Source organism: Poeciliopsis prolifica, unplaced genomic scaffold, assembly GCF_027474105.1.
Source record: "Poeciliopsis prolifica strain line A6 unplaced genomic scaffold, Auburn_PproV2 SCAFFOLD002, whole genome shotgun sequence".
NCBI lineage: Eukaryota > Metazoa > Chordata > Actinopteri > Cyprinodontiformes > Poeciliidae > Poeciliopsis > Poeciliopsis prolifica.
In genome coordinates, this window is record NW_026562377.1 from 8,924,757 (window position 1) to 8,944,710 (window position 19,954).

At 37.2% G+C, this 19,954-nt stretch overlaps 1 protein-coding gene across 1 annotated transcript in view; it reads left to right on the plus strand.

The window, feature by feature from the left end:
* The first annotated feature begins 569 nt into the window (after positions 1-569).
* Positions 570-19,954, plus strand: part of exoc2 (exocyst complex component 2) — a 49,915-nt gene continuing 30,530 nt past the window's right edge. Inside the window, exons 1-6 of the mRNA XM_055049302.1 lie at positions 570-614; positions 10,851-11,008; positions 13,061-13,237; positions 14,271-14,394; positions 17,094-17,207; positions 18,796-18,920. Coding sequence (XP_054905277.1) covers positions 10,891-11,008; positions 13,061-13,237; positions 14,271-14,394; positions 17,094-17,207; positions 18,796-18,920 — 658 coding nt within the window. The 5' untranslated portion in view covers positions 570-614; positions 10,851-10,890. The remainder of the gene's footprint in view (positions 615-10,850; positions 11,009-13,060; positions 13,238-14,270; positions 14,395-17,093; positions 17,208-18,795; positions 18,921-19,954) is intronic.

Here is a 19,954-nt window from a genome sequence, read left to right on the forward strand (position 1 = left end):
TCTGTTGCATTTCTAATGATGCTGCGACTTTCCCAGAACAAGTGGAAATACCTCAGTGATGCACCGTGAAAAGAGAGACAAGGAAAGAGCAGAGCTCCCACTGCGCGCCAGTGTTCTTGCACAAAGGACGTCAGATTCTCCTGAGAAAAATGAAGGTGGTCTTTATTTGTTGTTGTACAGACTCTATTCTGACAAGATGCATTAAATTTGTCATAAGACTACCTAAACTTATTTAGTTTAACCATTTGAATATGTATTTGAGGCAAACAACTAATTTTAAAAAATGCTTTCAAAATTAATCTGCAGTCTTTTAAATTTGATGTAAAAATAAATTTTAGTGAAAACACATCAGTTTCATACCGATTGTAGACTGCAAATTGTGCAATAAAAATGTATTACTTACTTAATCACAGATAAAGTGAATAATAAAGTGAATAAATATAGATGATTTTAGTCAATTATGCGCTATACTGATTTAATTAATTCGTCCAAGTAAATATTAAAAAAGGAATTCATAATGGTCAAAATTTTCCACGTGTTTTATTTTGAAGGCTCTGCCCGGAAGTTGTTACAGAAAACAGGAAGCAGTCTCTGCAGACAAGCCTCTTTGAGCTGTGAGTTCCTATTTCTCTACAATATTTTGTCCTTCTTTTCTTATAATGTGGTGAAAATGATTGTATTCCGCAATTTAGAAGACTATAAACTTTAGTAGGATTTCAGTCAAGACGAATGACAGTACTTGACTCTCTTCTTTGACATGGATTTGACCCACTAGCTTCGCGTAGCGGATGTTAGCTTCGGCTAACGTTCGCTCTCAAATTAATCAACAAAGCGGCTGTTTTTGATGTTTTTAGTTGTAAATTACCCATAAATTATTTTGATATCCTAAACTGAGGTGACTACAACATAGCAGTGTTTGTAAGTAATGAAGTTGAAGTGGTTTAACTGTCCTTTCGCTAAAAGTTTCTAACAAGAGCGTTAGCTATGCCAAACTCTGTTCAAATTATAGAAAATTTTAATGTCCTGGGGGCGTTTCTTTTTTACAGAATATATCGATTGCTTCTTAGGTTATGTGAATGATCCATGGTAAATTCGGCGGGGTGCTTGCTAAGACATTGACAAAAGATTTGTCTTAAACTTAGAGGAACCGTTTGCTTACAAATATTTAGGCATTTCTGGATGACTGCAACATGGCTGGGCAGATTACAACTCAGCTGACAATACATAAGATACATAAGCGTCTCACTGGGGTTATCTCATCTGGACGTACTAACACTAGTTTTAGGTGAAACAGTTTCATTATCTGTAAATCCAAATTTTTGTATTTTACTGTTTATCATAAATGATAAATTTATAGTTTTTGTTTTTACCTTTAATAAATAAAATTACCTAACATCCATATTTTGGAGGGACTGTGAAAAGAGTACCTGGAAAAACCAATTTATTAATTATCTTTAGTGTCAATTGTGCATGATAAGATAAAACTATGAGATGTAAATTTAATTTCAAGTCAGTTTTATGTGGTACAGCGATTGTTAAAGACTCCTTCATGCTGAATTTTAAAAGTTCTCCCAGGGACTGATTATTTTGGTCATTGATAAATCTGCTTTGTAAATGTCCTACTAATCAGGACTCTTGTCATATGTGTATACATACTGTATCATAATTTTAGTCTTTTGTAACTATATGAGCAATTTTTACATTGCATGGCAATGTAACTTGTGAAAATGTTTACTTTTTGCTACAAAAAAACTTAATTTAAAGTTTATTAGAAGCTGCATAGCAATGCCCTCTTTGGAAAACAGCTATGTTTCTTCTGTAATCTTGCTTCTATGAACTTTTTTGATTAAGAGTCTCTGTTATTGTATAAAGTCTTGTCTTTTTTTTTCAGGCTCATTAAGTGTAGTGTTTTCAGTCTCAACACGTTTTGCGCTTCTTTAATCCCTTTTTGTGTTGCTTAGTCAAATATTGCTGTAGCATAGGCTCTTTAAGTAGGTTTGTCCAGGGAAAACAGTACTTCAGCATATGTATTTGTTCAACAGATTGATTGGACTTGAGAGTGAAAGAGAGCAGATGATTGACAAGTTCACAGCAAGCTGTGGCTGTGTCCTACAAATGTCTGTGATTTGTGTTTATATCCATGCTAGCAGGGCCACACTTAGAGCACTTTGTCTCACCTTCTTCTCCACTTCTCCTAAGTTAGAGGGGAGAAGGATGGGAGGGGGGAAACACAGGGGCAAGGCTACACTGATCCATTTCCTGTCCCCTCCTGGGGCTCTAATTGAAAAATTTGGGTGGCCCTGCTTGTTTGTTTTGGTGGAATGTGGTGGGCTGTATTTTCTGAGGCTTTCCTCAGTGACGCTGCTCCGCTGAGGCCGGGGTGAATTGAGTGACGGGGGTCAGGCCAAGCCCTATTTACGAACCAAGCTCACCCTAACCCTTTATTCCCCCTGCACTCTTTGCGGTGTGCCCCACCTGGTAGCCTCGACTCAGCTAAAAGCCTTACCAGGCCACTGGTCTTCACTCTCTGGCTCCAGTGATACAATGAACCTTGAATTTACAGACAGAAAAACAGAATACTGAAACTTAGAAACGTATTAAGAACCTAAAAATAAGTTTATATAGTTGTTGAGGCATTACAATTTCACCCAAAGAAATGTACTACCCTGTATTTATTTGTGCTTTAAATTGTCAATGCTGTGGTTATTGACATCCCTGGTTTTAATTGCATCCCCTTTCCCAGCAGGATAACAACACATCCCACAGAATTTCTGAAGGATTGCTTTCAAGATTCTGCCATATGATTTGTGTCGTTAAACTTAAGACATCCAATAAGAATCCCATCTGATTTTCATTTACAGTGGGTTGTTGTTTTAAAGAGCTCAGATGCAATGTGCTCGAACAATATTTCTAGAATGCTTGTGAGAGAAACAGACTCTGAGCATCACAGACCCTCTCCTCTATTTCACAATGTCCATCAGGTTTTTTTCACATTCATCCTGCTTTACACAAGTGTCATCTAAAATTGCTGAGTTGGTTCAATTTGTTTAATTTCTTCAAGTATCGCATTCAGTAAAAGTCCAAGTAGAGTTTGTCAAACTACACATGTTTAAGTTTGTAGCAGTAGGGAAATTAAAACTTTTTCTGGCAAACAACCAGCTGGTATGTTGCTTTAATTTAACAGTTAATATGGAGACTTGGTGACTCCACAATGCCTCTCTTTACTGTACTTTTGTTACATCTCTAGAAGTTATGCTATGTCCCTTAGCTGTTCATGGTGGGAAGATAAATTGGTCCTTCTCCAGTATTTTTTGTCACTGTTCCAAGTCACTAACTGATTTCCTGATGAAATGGTTTTAATCCACCAACTCATTTCTTGTTTGTTTTTTTCTCTTATTGCTCTGACTGTAGATATGGGGAAGTTTAGGTTAGTTGTTTTTCATTTGTTAACTTGAGATCGGCAAAGTAAGCATATATTTCATGTTTGATTAGAAGGGCATGTTCTTATGTCCACCTTTTTGAAGTGTGGCTCTAAAAACCCAGGTAAAAAGAAATTTGTAAGTTCAAAAAGAGAACGTTCCTAGAACATGACCCAGTTGTACTTTCACTGAGCAAATTATCTACAATTTAAAAGTAGGATTTTTCTAAGTTTTTCTTAAATTGGAGATTAATTCACATTATCTTCTCTAATTTGCTTAGTAGCCAAAATAATTTTGAGACAGTTGCACAAGCAAAGTAATAAACAAATGTATTTTTGGTATTTTTATGCAATATTAACTTAATTCAGTTTGTCTGTAACACCAGTTTGTGACTAATTTTTTTTCCAGAAAAGCAGGCAAAGAGAATTTTATTATGACTAAATTATTTGAATAATATTCAAGCATTCTTTGAAAAAATACTTTTGACTTAGAAGCTTGTCAATAAGAGAAAGTAATAAACCTATCAATTTAAATATTCATTCTTTTGTTATTTTTTATATGTAATTGTGAAGTACAGATTTTTGCTGTAACATATTGAATTTCTGCTCCATTATTAATTACATCGCTTCTGTTTTGACTCTGGACGTTTCTCACGCTTGTACTTTTTTTACATAAACCAATCGGGATAGCGACGTTCCAGCCCGGCTCACCAAGGTTCAGATTGCTCCACTGAGCCTCGTCACCAGGCAGAGCCGCCTGTCTCCAGTCTCCTAATCCTCTGAAAACATTTTCTTACAGTTGTAGGCCTATTCTTCATATTTCTGTTTATTGTTTCAAGATTTTTCTTATCTGGGAAATTGGCGACTTCTCTTCATTAAGCCTAACTCAGTGAAGCACTGGAGACCGACAAACAAACAAACAGATAGCCCCAAACATAACAGAGCCTGTGGGTAAATATGATGCTGGTCGGACAGGGAGCCAGAGGCAAACATCTGATCAGTTTGTCTTCATAAAGAGTTTCCAAGAAGTTTCAGGCTGGCTGGTCTAAAGAGCAGATGCTGACTCATTGTAGAAACGGTTAGCAGTCACTGGACAAGTTTCCAAACAGACTCTCCACAGTCCGTTTTAATGGAGCCCATTTATATGGAATCTGATACAGTTCACACATATTATGGCCAATTTCTGGCTATCGGCTACATTAGGTCGTCCACATCTTAGAGCGGCGTGGCTGTGAGTGAACAGTAACGAAGATTGTTTAGGGTCGGCCCAGTCATCCTCGGCTGGGAGATGTTTGGTTAGCTCTGTGCATTCAGAGGAGTCGAAGGGATCTTTGATGGAATCTAGTGTTTATGTAATGATGGGGAGCACAGAGCAAAATGGTGTGTGTGTGTGTGTGTGCGTGTATGTGTATATGTATGATGCTTAGAGGGGGATGGATTGAGGGTGATGAGCTGTTTTAAATGGGTCCCTTTGTGCCCGCTGAACCCATCACACACTCGCTTACACTCACACTCCAGCACAAATTTATGCCAATCATTGCCATATGTGAGTCACCTTTTAGCTCCGAGGGCTAAATGATCCAAAATTTGAACGCCTTATTCACGACATCATCACGGGGCACCGGGTCGTGTGTGTTGCGATTATAGGGGGTCAGCTAGTTTAGATAAATTTATTTATTTGTGTGGTTACAGTTTTTCATGTTTTGATGTTAGAATAATTCAAATCATTGTCATTTAAGTAAATCCTGAACACATTCTCTGATGCTCCACTATTTCAACAATATTAGTATTCTTTTAGTGGTTGCTAAGAGTTCGTATAGCCAGAGGAAAATATGAAGCAGTTAGAATTGCATTGAGAGTCTAACTGAAGAAAAATCCTTCTTATTGTGGCCAGGTTTCACTAAATCTATAATATAATCCATGCAAGACTTTTATTTATACATAATGATTGTTTATGCACAGGTTTTCCTATCTAAAAATAATTGAAATGGCAGGGAAAATGCTAAACCCAACTAAAAATATAAGCTTATTGCTTTAGTAGCATTTGTATTTTCAATGCAGTGAATGTAGCACATCCTTCATGTTCAAGAACTGAAAGGAGATACACTAATTTTGTCTAATTTTATCATGCATCTCGTGGGAAGCAACAGTTTCAGATAATCAAGACAATCTGAGATCATCAAGATAGTTTATTATTCAGAACTTAAATGTGGGTGTGCGAGTAAAAGAAGCAAACAGATGTCAAAACTGGATTCTTGATTTGCCGTTTGCTCTTTTTATCAAATACTCTTCTGATCCTCCCTGCAAAGCATTAGGCTTTGTAGCGCTTCTATGAAGAAAGGTTTGTATGGGCTGGAGCTACATGATTCAGGCTCTTGGTGGCCTTATTTTTTTTTGTCTTTTGCAGAGTGGCCTGCTGATTTCTATCACTTTGATAGAAATTGTCATTTTGAATTTAATACAAAATGGTGAATACAATATTTTTTCTTTATTTTGAAGGAAATGCATATACCTTGCTTTTGTTTGCTTTTTACTTAAGGCAAAACAGAATACAAAGAAACATGTGGATTGTTTAGACATTTCCAAACTGAAAGAGGTGCCAGTTTTCCATTTTGATCTGTTTAACGGGAAAAAAAGAGAAAAAAGATGGACTTTTTGATCATTAGTTAAAAGCCAAACAACAAAAATCTATTTCTGAATGGTCTGGGCATCTTTGCATCAGAAAAATCAACAATAAAAAAAAAAAATCCAGCCAAACTCTCCAGTAATTCCAGAAATTGGCTAATAAGTCGATCTACCTTTTAGATATGGATGCGGATGCACTCTTTACAAGGTCTGGATTCATTATGATAAGTTATTTAAATAAAAATTTAGTAAACCTTTGTTTTCTTTCTTTTTTGTTTTAATAGTGAATTGTTTCAGTCACATTATTTAAAGTTTCAGATAATCAAGACAATCTGAGATCATCAAGATAGTATGATTCAACAACCTGAACTGTTACTGATATTTTTTTAAGATTATGTAAAAAAAAAAAAAAAGCTCTAAATTCTTTTGTAGAGGGAATCATCAAAAGAATAGCTTCTTTACACATGATGCTTATCTTCAATATTTCAATGCGTAGCTTAATTTGTCATTGAATTGATGTACCAATAAACAAAAAATCAGTCAAGTAAATTTTAATTTCTTGCCGTTATAGTTAAGTCGAATCTCATTTCTTATTTTTTATCAAGATATTCAAGAAAAATAATTTGCTTACATCCTAGATGTAAGTTAAAAAGACTCAACAGTACGAACAATTTCTATTTAAAAAATATTTTGCATAGTTAGTTTTCTCTAACAGCTGCTGTATAATTAGAGGAAACTCTAGTGTTGGTGACCTTCAAAGGAAAGTAAAGAGTGACACATGGGACAGTGGCAGCATCCTGATTCTGAGGGATTCAAGCTGTAGAAAGGAAGCTAAAAACAATCTATGATTAAATTTAACCAACAAAAAAAGTTGGGGCTTTACACATGTTGGAATAAAGTGGTTTATCATCTTCTAATGCCCCCTAGAGGCTAGTCATTTTATCCTTTTCTAGGAAGATGCTGCCCCCTTAAATGGTTCCAGTTGGGGATTCTTTTCCTTTTCATGTTGCTCAACGGCAAGAAAAAAAAAGTTTGCAGTTAAGCGTCTGTTTGAATAAAGTTACAATTTCTCTGACCTTGTTAGCAGGGTATTTGTGGTGATGCATGACATGAGGAGTCCCGTTACTTGCGACTCGGTTCCTTGTCCGAGCGTGCGTGATGTTCCACGTGTGTGTGTGTGTGTGTGTGTGTGTGTGTGTGTGTGTGTGTGTGTGTGTGTGTGCTGGATGTTACAGAGAAGGGCCTGGGCAGTGTTCCCGTGTCCATGAGCAGCCCCCAGAGTAAAGTAAACACAGCGGCTCTTTTCTCATCCCAGCCGTCAGCAGGCTCTCCCCAGGCCCGCGCCGGAGACCACACACCCAGACCACACACACGCACACATCTACAGACATTCATGCACACACATGCACTGCCCAGAACTCTCTTCAGATTCTTCCTCACGCTTGCATACGCACAGACCACACAACACCAGCCTGGGCCCCTCGCACGCAAACCTCGCTGAGCTGTCATTTTGCCCAGCGTCTGTCTGCGTGTGTATGTGTGTTTTCATGTGTACTATAGAACAGAAATACTCCTGGAAGTAGAATCTGAATTATTATACAAAAAAAAAGGGCTGTGGTCTCATTCCCCCACTGCCTGTCCTCACGACTCCCGCTCCAAACATGTGGGATTGATGAAGGATATACCAGGCTCTTGTTTTAGGCCTGTTGACCTCTTATCTTCATCATGTCAGATTCAGAGTCCCTCCATTTCCTCTTAACAAGCACAGGGCAGCAGGAACAGCGCGAGGTAAATCCCTCTGGAGGTTTGTCTTTAGCTTTGGGATGTTGGTGCGGTCCAGGAGGGAAGGAGCTGTTCCAGAACATTCCACGGACAGGTTCCTTTTCTGCTCAATTTTTGGGTCACTACAGTTTTGTTTACTTTGATGCATCTGTGTTTCAGATTAGCTTGTTTTTTTTTCAATATTGTTCTTTTAAATGAAATTGACTTATAAATTTCAGTTTCACCACATAATTTGATACCTTTTCAATAAACTGCGCTTTTGTTTTTTTTTTTTTTTCTAATTAAAGTAAATATAAAATTTCTTAATTTTTGTTTAACATCTTAAATGTATTGAAATATATTTTAATTTCAACATCTTACAAAACATTCTTGTACATCTTCTGTACAGGTTCTAAGTTATTTAGGGGCATTTCTTGACACTAGATATAGTCAATATAAACATAAGCTGGTTCTGGGAGATAAAACAGATTCTCACTTTGTAAACAGTTGCGATGAATGACAGCTTGAAGTATGTTGTGTTATACTCCTTAAGGATAGAACAGGGATTTCTTTGTTTCAATTGAAAACTTCTCATCAAAGAGGGCAAAGGTCACATGTGGGGTACCCCAAGGTTCAATCCTAGGACCCCTCTTATTCAATATTTATATTCTCCCACTGATTGATTGATTGATTGATCTAAGTATTATGATTCTGTGTTGTGTTTTCTCAATACTAATGAAATCAATTTTATTTAGATGCATCAATTTAGATCTTGAGACGTATTAAATTTTTTTCTTTCTAAGAAATTTCATAATATAATATTAAACAGAAGTTTATCTAGCTTTCCTTCTATGAATGTAAAGATCAATAATTCTGTGATATGTAAGCGCAAAAGGATGAAACACCAATTTGCTAATATTCATTCCTGTTGATGTATCTGCAGAGGGGTCTCGTAGTTTCCTTTTAAACAGCTTTTTTCAACTTTTGAGTTCAATTTGGCCTCCCAAGATATTGTCACAAGATATTGAGTTGTAGATAATGTTACGAAAGTCAACAATGGAGTACAAGTTCTTGTAAAATTGGGCAGTCAAGAAAGAGTTTTTGTTGCTTTTGTTGCTGTGTCACCTCTTGGTGCTTAAGTCTGGCACTTCCACCAGATGCTGGTCAAGCATAATAGCAGCCACTTCATGTCACCATTCAGCCAAATATGTTTTGAAGTCAGAAAATAGGAAAAATCTGTCATATTTGCCTACATTTTTCTAGCGGGTGTTTAGGATATGGTAATGAGTTTAAAACCTATTTCCTCTCAACAGTCTTCCAAGGAGAAACTGTGTGCTTTTGAGTCCATTTGATGTCAACTTTGGTGATTGTCTTTCCTTCCTCAGAGGCAAATTCTTTTGACATGATTTTTTATTTTGATTGAATACTACTTTTTTGGTTTGATGTGATCTTTGAATAATTGTGACAAATTTAACATCATAGAAGTTGCCAACACAAGAATCACCTTTCTGCGTGTATTGGAGTGGACATTTGCTTCTCTTTTCTCTGGTTATTGATGAGCACAGAACTAAAATTGGGAATATGGATTTTCTCCTTTTTTCTGAACATGTCACTCCTTTAAATTGAGACAAATTTTGTAGAGAATTTCAAATCTACATATGTGTGAACTGTTTGGAGCTTCTTATAGATCAGTTTATGCCTCTCACATACAGTCACATTCGTTTTGAATTGTAAAATCTCATATTTCTTGCATATTCTTAATTTTTGGGTCTGTGCAGAGAGTTACCACCATGGACAAGCTAAGGGTCCAGTCCGTGTGAACTCTTGCATTGTTTAAGGTGAACGTGTTCTGGCTGCAGAGCGAAAGGGCGGAAGCCCAGCTCGGGTTGCTTCACGAAGCTGAGCCTGGTCAGAGTCCTGGCAGTAATTTATTAGCAAACATCTGCTCAGCTGAAATGCTTCCTTTCATATTTTTGTTTTATTTGAAACCCTTCTCTCTCCCCAACATGAACTGATTTGCATGGTTGCTCCTTCTTTGGTACCAGAATGTGTACAGTATTTTGTGGGCTTATGAGGTATGATTGGGCAGACCAGGTTTATTTATCCTGCACTGTGAGGTTTACATTCTTGCAATCCTCTCTGCTCTCTGTCTGTTTCATTCTTGGCCGCTTTCTCTGTGTTTGCTAATATCTGAGAGATAACTTTTGCAGTGCATACATTGTTTGGAGACGGAAATGAACTTTGAGCCAAATTCTGATCATATTTTGGTAAAAAGGTCTAAGTATCTGGCATGAGTACTAGGTGAAAATTCTTGTTGAATATATAAAATGATTTGTGTTATTACTGATGTTATACATTGTATTGTAATAGTATTGACCCCCTATGATTCCTTATTCGAGTTTTTACAGGGCATGAAAGAAATGAAAAATAAATGAGACTAGTATAAGTCATAAAAGCCTTATTAATTATTCCATTTTCTAAAAGATAAAACCCATATAAAATATTTTCCATTGGTTTTATGTTTAAATTATGCCCTTTGTCTTATATTACAACAGTAATCTTTGGGTTGATTCCATTTTTCATTTACTTTTTTTTTGCTGACAGATAACCACAAATAAACACATACTTGTTCAAACATTTTAAAAAGGCCTCCAAACTTACTTGGATGAGAGTTTGAAACTGAGTTTGTTTTCAACGTTGGTCCAGATTAGATCCCAAGTAAAGGATATACAATTTCAGATTGTTCCTTGTTTCCAATTACTAACAAGATGTGACAAATTGTAAGAATGAATTTAGTGCAGGGTAGTCCAGTGTAAATTTGACCACACACTTTTATGGTACTTCAAATTTTTAGTAGACATTTGGAAATATATTTGTTGATCTAATATTCATATAGAAGCAAAGTATGCAACAAATTCAATTAGTTTTATTGTTGAGTTCTTTTCTCTAACTTAAATGGACCAACAGGGCATTCTGTAATGTTCTGCAAGAAGGCTGCATTTTGGATGCCACCCAATTCTTACCATTGTATGTTGTGCTTGTCCAGTTGCTGATTGGTCCAGAGCTGCACTGCGACTCAGGTCAAAATGTCACGAGCACGGCCGCCACCACTAGTCACGGGCATCTCACCTAAGGAGGGACAAGCCTGGACCAAAGTGACCATTCGTGGAGAGAACCTGGGTACAGGCCCAGCTGATCTCATTGGTAAGACCTTTAAAACTAACTGAACATCTCAGTACCAGCAGAGTCATAGTTTGTATTTTTGTAAATTTCTTTTAATATGTATTTAATTTTCTTATTGTCTCTTGCTGTATCTATATTTATAGATATGTGTTATTTAAATTAAGTAAATATTTGTTCTTAAAAGTCTTTAAATTCGGGTATGTGGAGCAGACAGGTAAAAGTTATTCAGTCTTGCAACAAATGTAGTGTTGTCATTTTCAGTCAAGAACATGTAATGATAAATGTAGTAATAAAAAGTTACTAATAATTTGTGAAACTTGCAAAAATAAGTGATCTGAGTTTGTAAATAACCCAGGAGCCACTAGGTCTTAAGCTTCTCATTAACTGGAAACTGCTGGAACATCATTAGAAGCCAGTGTTACTCCACCATGGACTGAGGGAGTGTCAGCCAAAATGTAAAATGTCCAAAATCGTTACATGAAAGCTTGGCAGAGATTTGTAGCTGCACTTGTGGACAAGCCAAATTCTTTCTAACATCAAGATATTTGGCCACAATGAGAAGACATATCGAACAAGTCGAGGTGAAGCTCTTAGTCCTACAACCAAACTGTTAAATGGCAGTGGCTGTGTGCTTCTTTTAGAGGTACTGGTCCACTGCACAAAGTGGATGAAGAATTGAAAGGTGGTCACGGTCAGATGTTGTATCTTCACCTCACAACATCAACCAGAATAGTGAAACATGGACTCAACGTTTCAGTTAATATCAAACCTAATTGCAGGCAACTGGAATGACCTAAGGTCAATCTGAACTCAATCTTATTGAAACTTGTACTTGAAAGTTGAACCAACCAGTTTAATTCTGCCATAAAGTCAAATATCCAGTCAGAATTACACCTTAAGCTTGGTGACAGTTATAAATAATGCATTGTCAAGGTGTGACTTGCTTGGAGATATTTAGGTAAATATTATTAACGGTATATGCAAAATTTAACCCCTGCGGGAATTTGAGAAAATGCACAATAAAATCAAAACTAAATTTGCTTGTGTAAAAATTACTTTTTTTTATTTGGTAAAAATACCCAAAAAACAATTCAAATAATTATGATCCACTTGCTCACAGGTACTGGATGTGTACTCTTTATGTTAAAAAAACAATCTTGTAAACACTCAAGACCAGAATTTATATTTTAACATATTATAAGACTTTTTCCTATTTATGAATATAGAAAAACAGAGTTGTCATTTGGCTTAAAAGAAAAAAGTCAAACTACTTTTTTTGTAAGCTAAACTTGAGCTTGAAACATCTTGCTCTCATTAGATGATTTTAACATCACACTTTGACTCTGCCAATATTTTCCGTCATCTTTGCCAGTTCCTGTAAAAACTCTGATGGCAGTTCAGAGGACCCACAAACCGCTCTTCATCAGGCTGCCAGCTCTCTGGCCAGCAATACAAGTCTATTCCTGACCATTCATGTCCCTGGGGACTTGACTAGGACAATTAGATATGCACAAATGTGTGTGAGTGCCTATGTATCCAAACAAAGTGGCCTATGGAGAACAGAGGCAGGAAATGGGACTCTAATGGGCAAATTATTTACGGTTTTATGGGCTATTTGTTGATCGCCTCTCGTTGGATGACACACATGGCAAGCGCTACAAGATCTCCTCTGCCGAAAATGCCCAAGTTCTCCCTGCCTTTGTGAGGTTCTAAGAAGAGGTTGACAGATGTCGGAGCAGAGTGCACATTGTGCCAGTAATGAGCCACTTAGCACTGAGGAGTCCTCACATTAAGTTTAAGCAGTTGAGTGAGTTGGAGGAAGATCAAGGCCACCCACGCCAGCTGTGACCCCGGCTTGAGCTTCGACCTCTGGTGACAGTTTGACTAAACTTGCTGATAGACGACAGTAGTGCTGTCTGAGCAAGCTCTTCTGCACTGCTCCATATTTGTATTTCTGTGCATGTGTGCTTGCATTGCAAATGTTTATGTGCTCCCCCTGTGTGTGTGTGCCTATGTGTGTGTGTGTCTGTATCTTTCACCCATTTCACCTTTTTCTCTCCCTCTCCATCTCAGGTCTGTCCATCTGCGGGCATAACTGCATGCTGACAGCAGAGTGGATGTCGGCCAGCAAAATAGTGTGCCGTGTGGGGCCTGCCAAAGATGACAAGGGAGAAATCATTGTCACCACAAAGTCCGGAGGTCTGGGCACCTCGACCGTCTCATTTAAACTGCTCAGGCCAGAGAGGATTGGTAAGACTCAGCTATTGATGATGTATATATGGCTTGAGGTAAACTTTAAATTTAGTTTCTTCTGGCTATCTTTCAACAATGGCTTGAGCCCAGATTAGTGGATTGCAAGACTAAAAGGTGATAGATTCTCCCTCCTGAGCTGCCAAACTGTGCAGCTCCTCCTCTCTTAAAAACCTCTGAGATCTTCACAGTTAAACAAATTTCAGCCTAACAAATACTTTTACTTTTAAATGCAATTTCTTCATTTGTTCTTTATTTACTCTTGTCAGTAGACTAAAAATAAGTAGGTGCAACATTTTAAGAGTTTTTGTTAAAAAATTAAAACATTAGTCTATTTTGTTTATTTCCCCTTGAGTTTAAAATAATGCACTACTTTGTATTGGTCAGTTGCAAAAATTTAAAATATACTCAAGTGACACAATGTGAAATGATTTTAGGGGATTGTAAACCTTTGTAAGGCAGAATCAACTGGTGAAATTTTTCATAAAATTCTACTTTTAATCTAACCATAATCTAATAAAAACACATGTGATTGCATGTGACGTTAAATTGTTATTTATAATATTAAAAAGATGCCCAGATTACAGTAATTCTACTAAGCTGAATCAATTTTATTTGAATTTGACAATGCAATATTGAATTTAGCAAAATGTTAATGTGAGTACAAATTGCAATACGGTTAATAAAATTTTAACAACTTCAATAGATTAGTTTTCTCTTAAAATTTCAGGGATTTTCTTGCTTTGCCACTCACCGCTTCATATGACAGTGGCAAAAACTTTTTTATGCACATTTTTTAAGCTATGTTTAATATAATTTTTGCATTTGGTCTTGTATGATGCAGTTTTAGTTGCACAAACCATATAAAATGGTGTATTTTATTAGGTATTAAAATATAGAAAAACATGATGAATACATAAACCCACGGTTGACTTATTTACTATTTGCATGCTTGTAAAATAAATGAGAGCAAGTGTGTTTACGTGTGAGCCCATCTGGGATGTGTTGTGACTGCATCCCGCCTGTCCTGCAGGTATCCTGGAACAGTCTGCCGTGTGGGTGGACGAGGTGAACTATGACATGAGGACGAACCGCAATAAAGGAATCTCTCCCTTCTCTCTGCGTCCCAGCAATCCACTGGGCATCGAGATGGACAAGTACGGATCGAAAACATACAAAACGCACACATGCCATCTCACTGCCATAAACACAAGGGCTCTCAAGTCACTGAATCATGGGTTACATCTCTAAACAGACCCAAACTCTTCCCATATGCTGGCATTTGAAATATTATACCAGCATGGGAGAGGCTGAACAGCTCCGCGCAGGGAGTGGAAAAAAAATAATTGTGTGTAAAGTAGAGAGGAGGACAATAAAGAGACGTTTGGAAAGGACTTTGGGAGAAAACGTCACACTTTCAGCGCCTCACAGAGCAGACAGTGCACTGATGCCTCCCACTCGTCGGCCAGGGAGGGCAGAGCTTGTAACTTATAGTTTGTCTTGTCAAGTTCTGACATTTCTGGCTCAGTATTTGTTTGACTTAGAGGGTCTGGGGGCAAGTGACCGCTCGTGGCCAGAGACAAGACCCCCATAAACAGGCTGCTCCATTGACTGGCTCTCAGAGATGCATTAAACATTCACCGCAGCGCGTCTCCGTGTTTGCCTTTCAGTCAGATTAAAGCTATCTCTGGTTGATATGTAACATGAAGGCATTCAAAAGGAGTCCGATTGGTTGTTTACATTTTTCTGCAGTGATCTCACTTTTAAGGTTTGCTGCTGTAAGTATTTAGCAGCTTTAGAAAAGACAGGTCACTTATAACTTCCGCTTGTGAGGTGTTGCTTACAAATGCTGCGATCTCTGACAGAAACACTGATTGCACAAAATGTAAACCTGCTTCTGAATTAAGGGTTGAAGCCTAAATATTTAATTAAGATTTAATCACACCCTAAGCTACATTTATATTTTAAATGTTTTTATGGTATTGCTCTTTTGTCTTTTATTTGTATCAGAAGCATAATTAGAGATAATCTCTTTTTTACATTAAACATTGTGTATACTCCACATATCAGTGGTATGTGGAGTATACCACATAACAGTGGTATGTGGAGTATACACATACCACTGTATAAAGCAGAAATAAATTAAAATCTATTTTGGCCTTTTAAGAACAGGGGTAAAATTTTTATTAATCACAGAAATAAAAATGGATAAACCAAATGAGCATAATAAATACAAATATTTAAAATTAAGATGAACCCAAACTAAACAATAAGACTACAGATAAATTTACTGTAAGATAAGAATAGGAATGAATTTGAGTTATGCATCTTAATCACTTAAATTAGTGAAATACCAAATGAAAAACATATGTTTGAAGCCTTCTTTTAAAAAACGTCTTTGTTCTCAAATTTTCTTAAGAAAGCTGTTTAACAGGCAAGGACTGTCAATATTTGCTTAATAATATATTTTAAATACAATATATTTCTTAAAAATACATACAATCTAAAAGCTTCCACATTTTTCATTTTGTAAACGTGAATCCACTAACAACATATTCTTCTATATGCTCAGGTTTTTTGAGAATATGGTAGAGGTCAGGGAGAAATGCTTTGATGTGTGCATTTTTTTGTTGGATTCAAAACAACCCCAGTCTAAAAAAAATCTGCGCCAAGGTTTACTTTTATGCTCAGTGTTTGTTATATTTTAACTGTTGAGTCAAAACTGTTTACACAAATATGTTTCTGTGTGGTAAAGTTTCCTAGAGAAAGAATCAAAATCAACAGGTCAGACTTTAGAGAAAATCCGAAATCTGATGAGTGCATTGCTAAAATCTTCATTATGTCAAAATAACTTTCCAGAAAGCTAATGTCATTTCAGAAATGTAAAATCTTGCTGCTACATCAGAATTCTAAAGATAGAAACACCATTGCATTTGTCCAATTGAAAGGTATAACACATGCTGTTTGTGTGGCTGTGTATGAAGTCCAGCTGTGAGATTTCAAAACACCATAAAAAATAGATTGATAAGGAACATTGTATGAGGAAAAGCCAGATCATCTGTTCTGCTCTGCTTTTATTCCTTAAAATAGCTTCAATCTGAGTTCTGCTCGATGCAAGACATTTTTGTCATAAACATTTACAATTGAACAAATATTCTCTTGGTATCAGTTCCACCGTTCAGGAGTAAAATACATTAGAATAAATACAACAGCATTTCTGGTCATTTAAAATTGTACAAACATTTATTATTTTTATGAGACTAAGAGCTTCAGAAAGATAAAAATCCAATCCAGTGTAAATATTTTTACTTAGAAGTGTAGCTGAGCTGAAAATCAACTGGAAAAATTAAATATATGTTAAGGTGGGAGAAGAGCAGGAACCCTGGCACTCCCATCCACGGGAGGAACTTCTGGTTTTGTATGCATTTGTGCGCAAACATCACTGTGGTGGTAGATGGTTTTCTTTTTCTTCACATAATTAAGCACTGAAGTCTAATGTGAGACATTTCCTTCTTTATATGCATGTGTGTTTGTGTGTGTGTGTAACTGCAGGGTGGGTGGTGATGCTGGGGATGTTGGTTTGTGTAGCCCACAGGTCATTAGTAGAGATCAAGCTTCCCTAATGAGTACTGGGTCCTCCAGGGGCATCCAGGCGTCACACACTGCACTTCCCACGCCAGGCTCTCCAAGGCCTGTGCTTCCTGGCTACACGCTGCCCCCTGCTGGAAAATAAAGTTGCATTAAAAAGATAAACCTTTACAACTAGCACACTTGTAATTCAGTTCTCCTCAACAACACTCAGCTGTTCATACACTTTTCTCTTGCATTTATATGCCTTAATGTTTTTTTCTTGCAGGGGCAAAGTCCCACAGAAAGACCTGGAGCAGATATTTCCTGGAATGAGTGGAGACTTCACCAGTGAGAACTTCTCTGCCTCCTGGTACCTTATAGAGAACCACGCAGGCTCTGGGTAGGTCTGTTGTTCTGTCTGTTTAAGCAACCATCTCATATAGTGGAAAGACGGTCTCCTCTTACTGATCATGCACTTGAGGTGTGAGTTTTTTACAAAGACAGAAGTGAAATCTTGATTTTTGCATCCATTGGTTACAACTGTGATGTCTTTTTTTAAATACTTTTTTTCACCACATAGTGCAAGTAGTCAAAAAATGCATTTTCTTAATTTTCTTTAGATTCAAATGACAAATGCCACATGTAACAAAAATACAGCGTATTAATAGGAGGAAGCATAACAACAGTGTTGCATTTTAACTCCCGGATTTTGCTAATATGTTTCTCGATACACAAGTTTGGATGTAATTACAGCAAAAGCATTAAATAATAAATTATAATTTTACTAATATCTGATCAAACTCATGATTCCACAGATGTTCAAAAGAAAGATCATTCTGAAACTATTGTGGGGATTTAGCTATATGAGACACAAACGCATCTCACAGTTTTCTTCCTCATTTCTTATAGTTGCAGTTTTAGTTGTTTAATGGATGACTTTTTCCGCTTTCAATGGAAGCAATTTCTAATGACAGATTAGAAAGACAGACTTTTGAAAATAAGTTAAATTAAACGATCTACTCACATTTTACTGTGAGGAGATCAATAAAATGTGAGTAGATCATTTTATGTGACTTCAGTTTCTACTTTATTTTATTTATTTTTTTTATGGTTCCTAATCTGACATATTTCATGATGGTCAACATGTCCAAATGGATATCAGAAACCCAATTAATGGAAACTAGATGTATAAAATCGTCAGAGAATGATGTACAGTTAAAAGAAATGGTGCTTGGGAGAAAAACATTTTCATGATTGCTTATCTTGATAATCCATTAACTATATGACTTTATTGTTATTAAGTCTCTAGATATTTTCTTTATTCCAATGTACCATCCACTTTTTTTTTTTTTTTTTGCAAATTTCTGATATTTTGCAGTTAAAATAATAATAAAGGATTATTTAAAAAGGAAGAAACAATTCAATATACTGTTGGAAGTGATTTCTACATTCACTAACTGACTGGTAAAGAAAATATGCCAGGAATTCCAGCTGAAGAAAACAAAAACATAGTTGCATTGTTTTCTTTTTGTTGTTGTTTTTTTTTTAATATACCGATTCCCTTTGAGTTTCTCCCCACATTGTCAGCTGGTTCTTCAGAGATCAGAGCGGCATGTAGACGAGGCAGCCTGTTGACCCTTAAGACTGTTGGGGCAGAGGAGAGTTATTTTGGACACTCCTGGGTTCCTCTCCCCCTGCTTAGCCTTCCAGTAACCCAGACCCCAAGGATCCACCATGACCAGGGGCCTCTGTTTGGACCTCACTGGGTGACTGTTTCTTCCTGCAGAGGAAACCTCACTCAGGATACTGACACACAGACACACGTACTCACACACGTAAAATCTCAAACTATGCGTCCTGAAATAGTGGGCAAGAAATGCAAACAGACATGAATAAGAAACAAATTCAAGTCATTGTTTGGCTTTTTTGTGTATATCTCACAATAAACTAATAATTATTAGTTGTTTTTGTTAATCTTTTTGTTGCAGATTTGAGCAGCTGAAGATCGCAGCCAATAACCTGAAGAAGCAAGCAACTAAGAAAAACGAGGGAAGCCTGGCCTATGTGAAAGGAGGTCTCAGCACATTCTTTGAGGCTCAGGACGCTCTGGCAGGTAAAAAAAGAAATGATCCCAAACGTGCGCAAACCTTTACTCCCTCACTTCATATTTGGCCTCAGAAATAAGGTCCTAATTTGGGAGTAAATGTACGAGTTGGGCCGTTTTAATCCCCCCCCTACCACATGTGGTTTAGCAGTGCTTGATTAAAGAGGCTCATTTGGACGGTGTGTGAAAACCCTCCTCTCTGCATTACAGTTCCAGCAGCCAACCACAACACAGTTAAATCACCTCCATCAAAATGAGATCAGCTCTCACCTGTCAGCCTTGCTCGGCTCTGAGAAGTAGTTAGAAAAGCACAAACACGCCATTCACATTCGCTGACCCTCAGATGCCAAAAAGATTTCAAGGTGGCAGAGTCGGGCCGCTGTCGCTCTGCCAGGTACCTCGAATCAATTGTTCACTTCATCATTCATGCTTTTGTCTGTTTACGCTCTGCTCCCGCCGCGGTCACTCAGTTACTTCCCCTTACTATTTATATGTACACTTTTCTGCCTCCATCTTTATTATTATTGCTTTTCGTATGTTTGTGCTCCGGTTGGAGGAGAGGCAATGTTTTCATTGTTAGTGACTGAATCTAAATAAACGGAGCAGCCCAACACAATGCGAGCCAGAGTATTAGGACTGATAGAGCTGATAACGGAGCCAATATGACCAATGGGAACAATGCAGAGTCATTCTCACGTTCAGACTGAGCGTGGCTACTGTGTGCCCACTGCCCCAATGGGAAGTGTACAGTCTGGAGGGGTTGCAGGAAGCAGCACACCATGTGTGCACTACATTGACCTGTGGGCCAAATGGACTTACACTCATGGTTGGTAGAACATATACCCTCTTTCAGCTCCAAGGTTTTATGTATTAGGAGATAATAAAAATGATCTGATGTCTGCCAGGTTCTAAAATTATTTGAAGTGAGGTGTCGAAAAGCACAGAACACATTCCAAATTGTCATTTATTAATGGCTGAAATGGAAAAGCTGTGGATGAAAAAACAAAATACATCCAACAACTCAGCTTGTAGAATCACCTTCC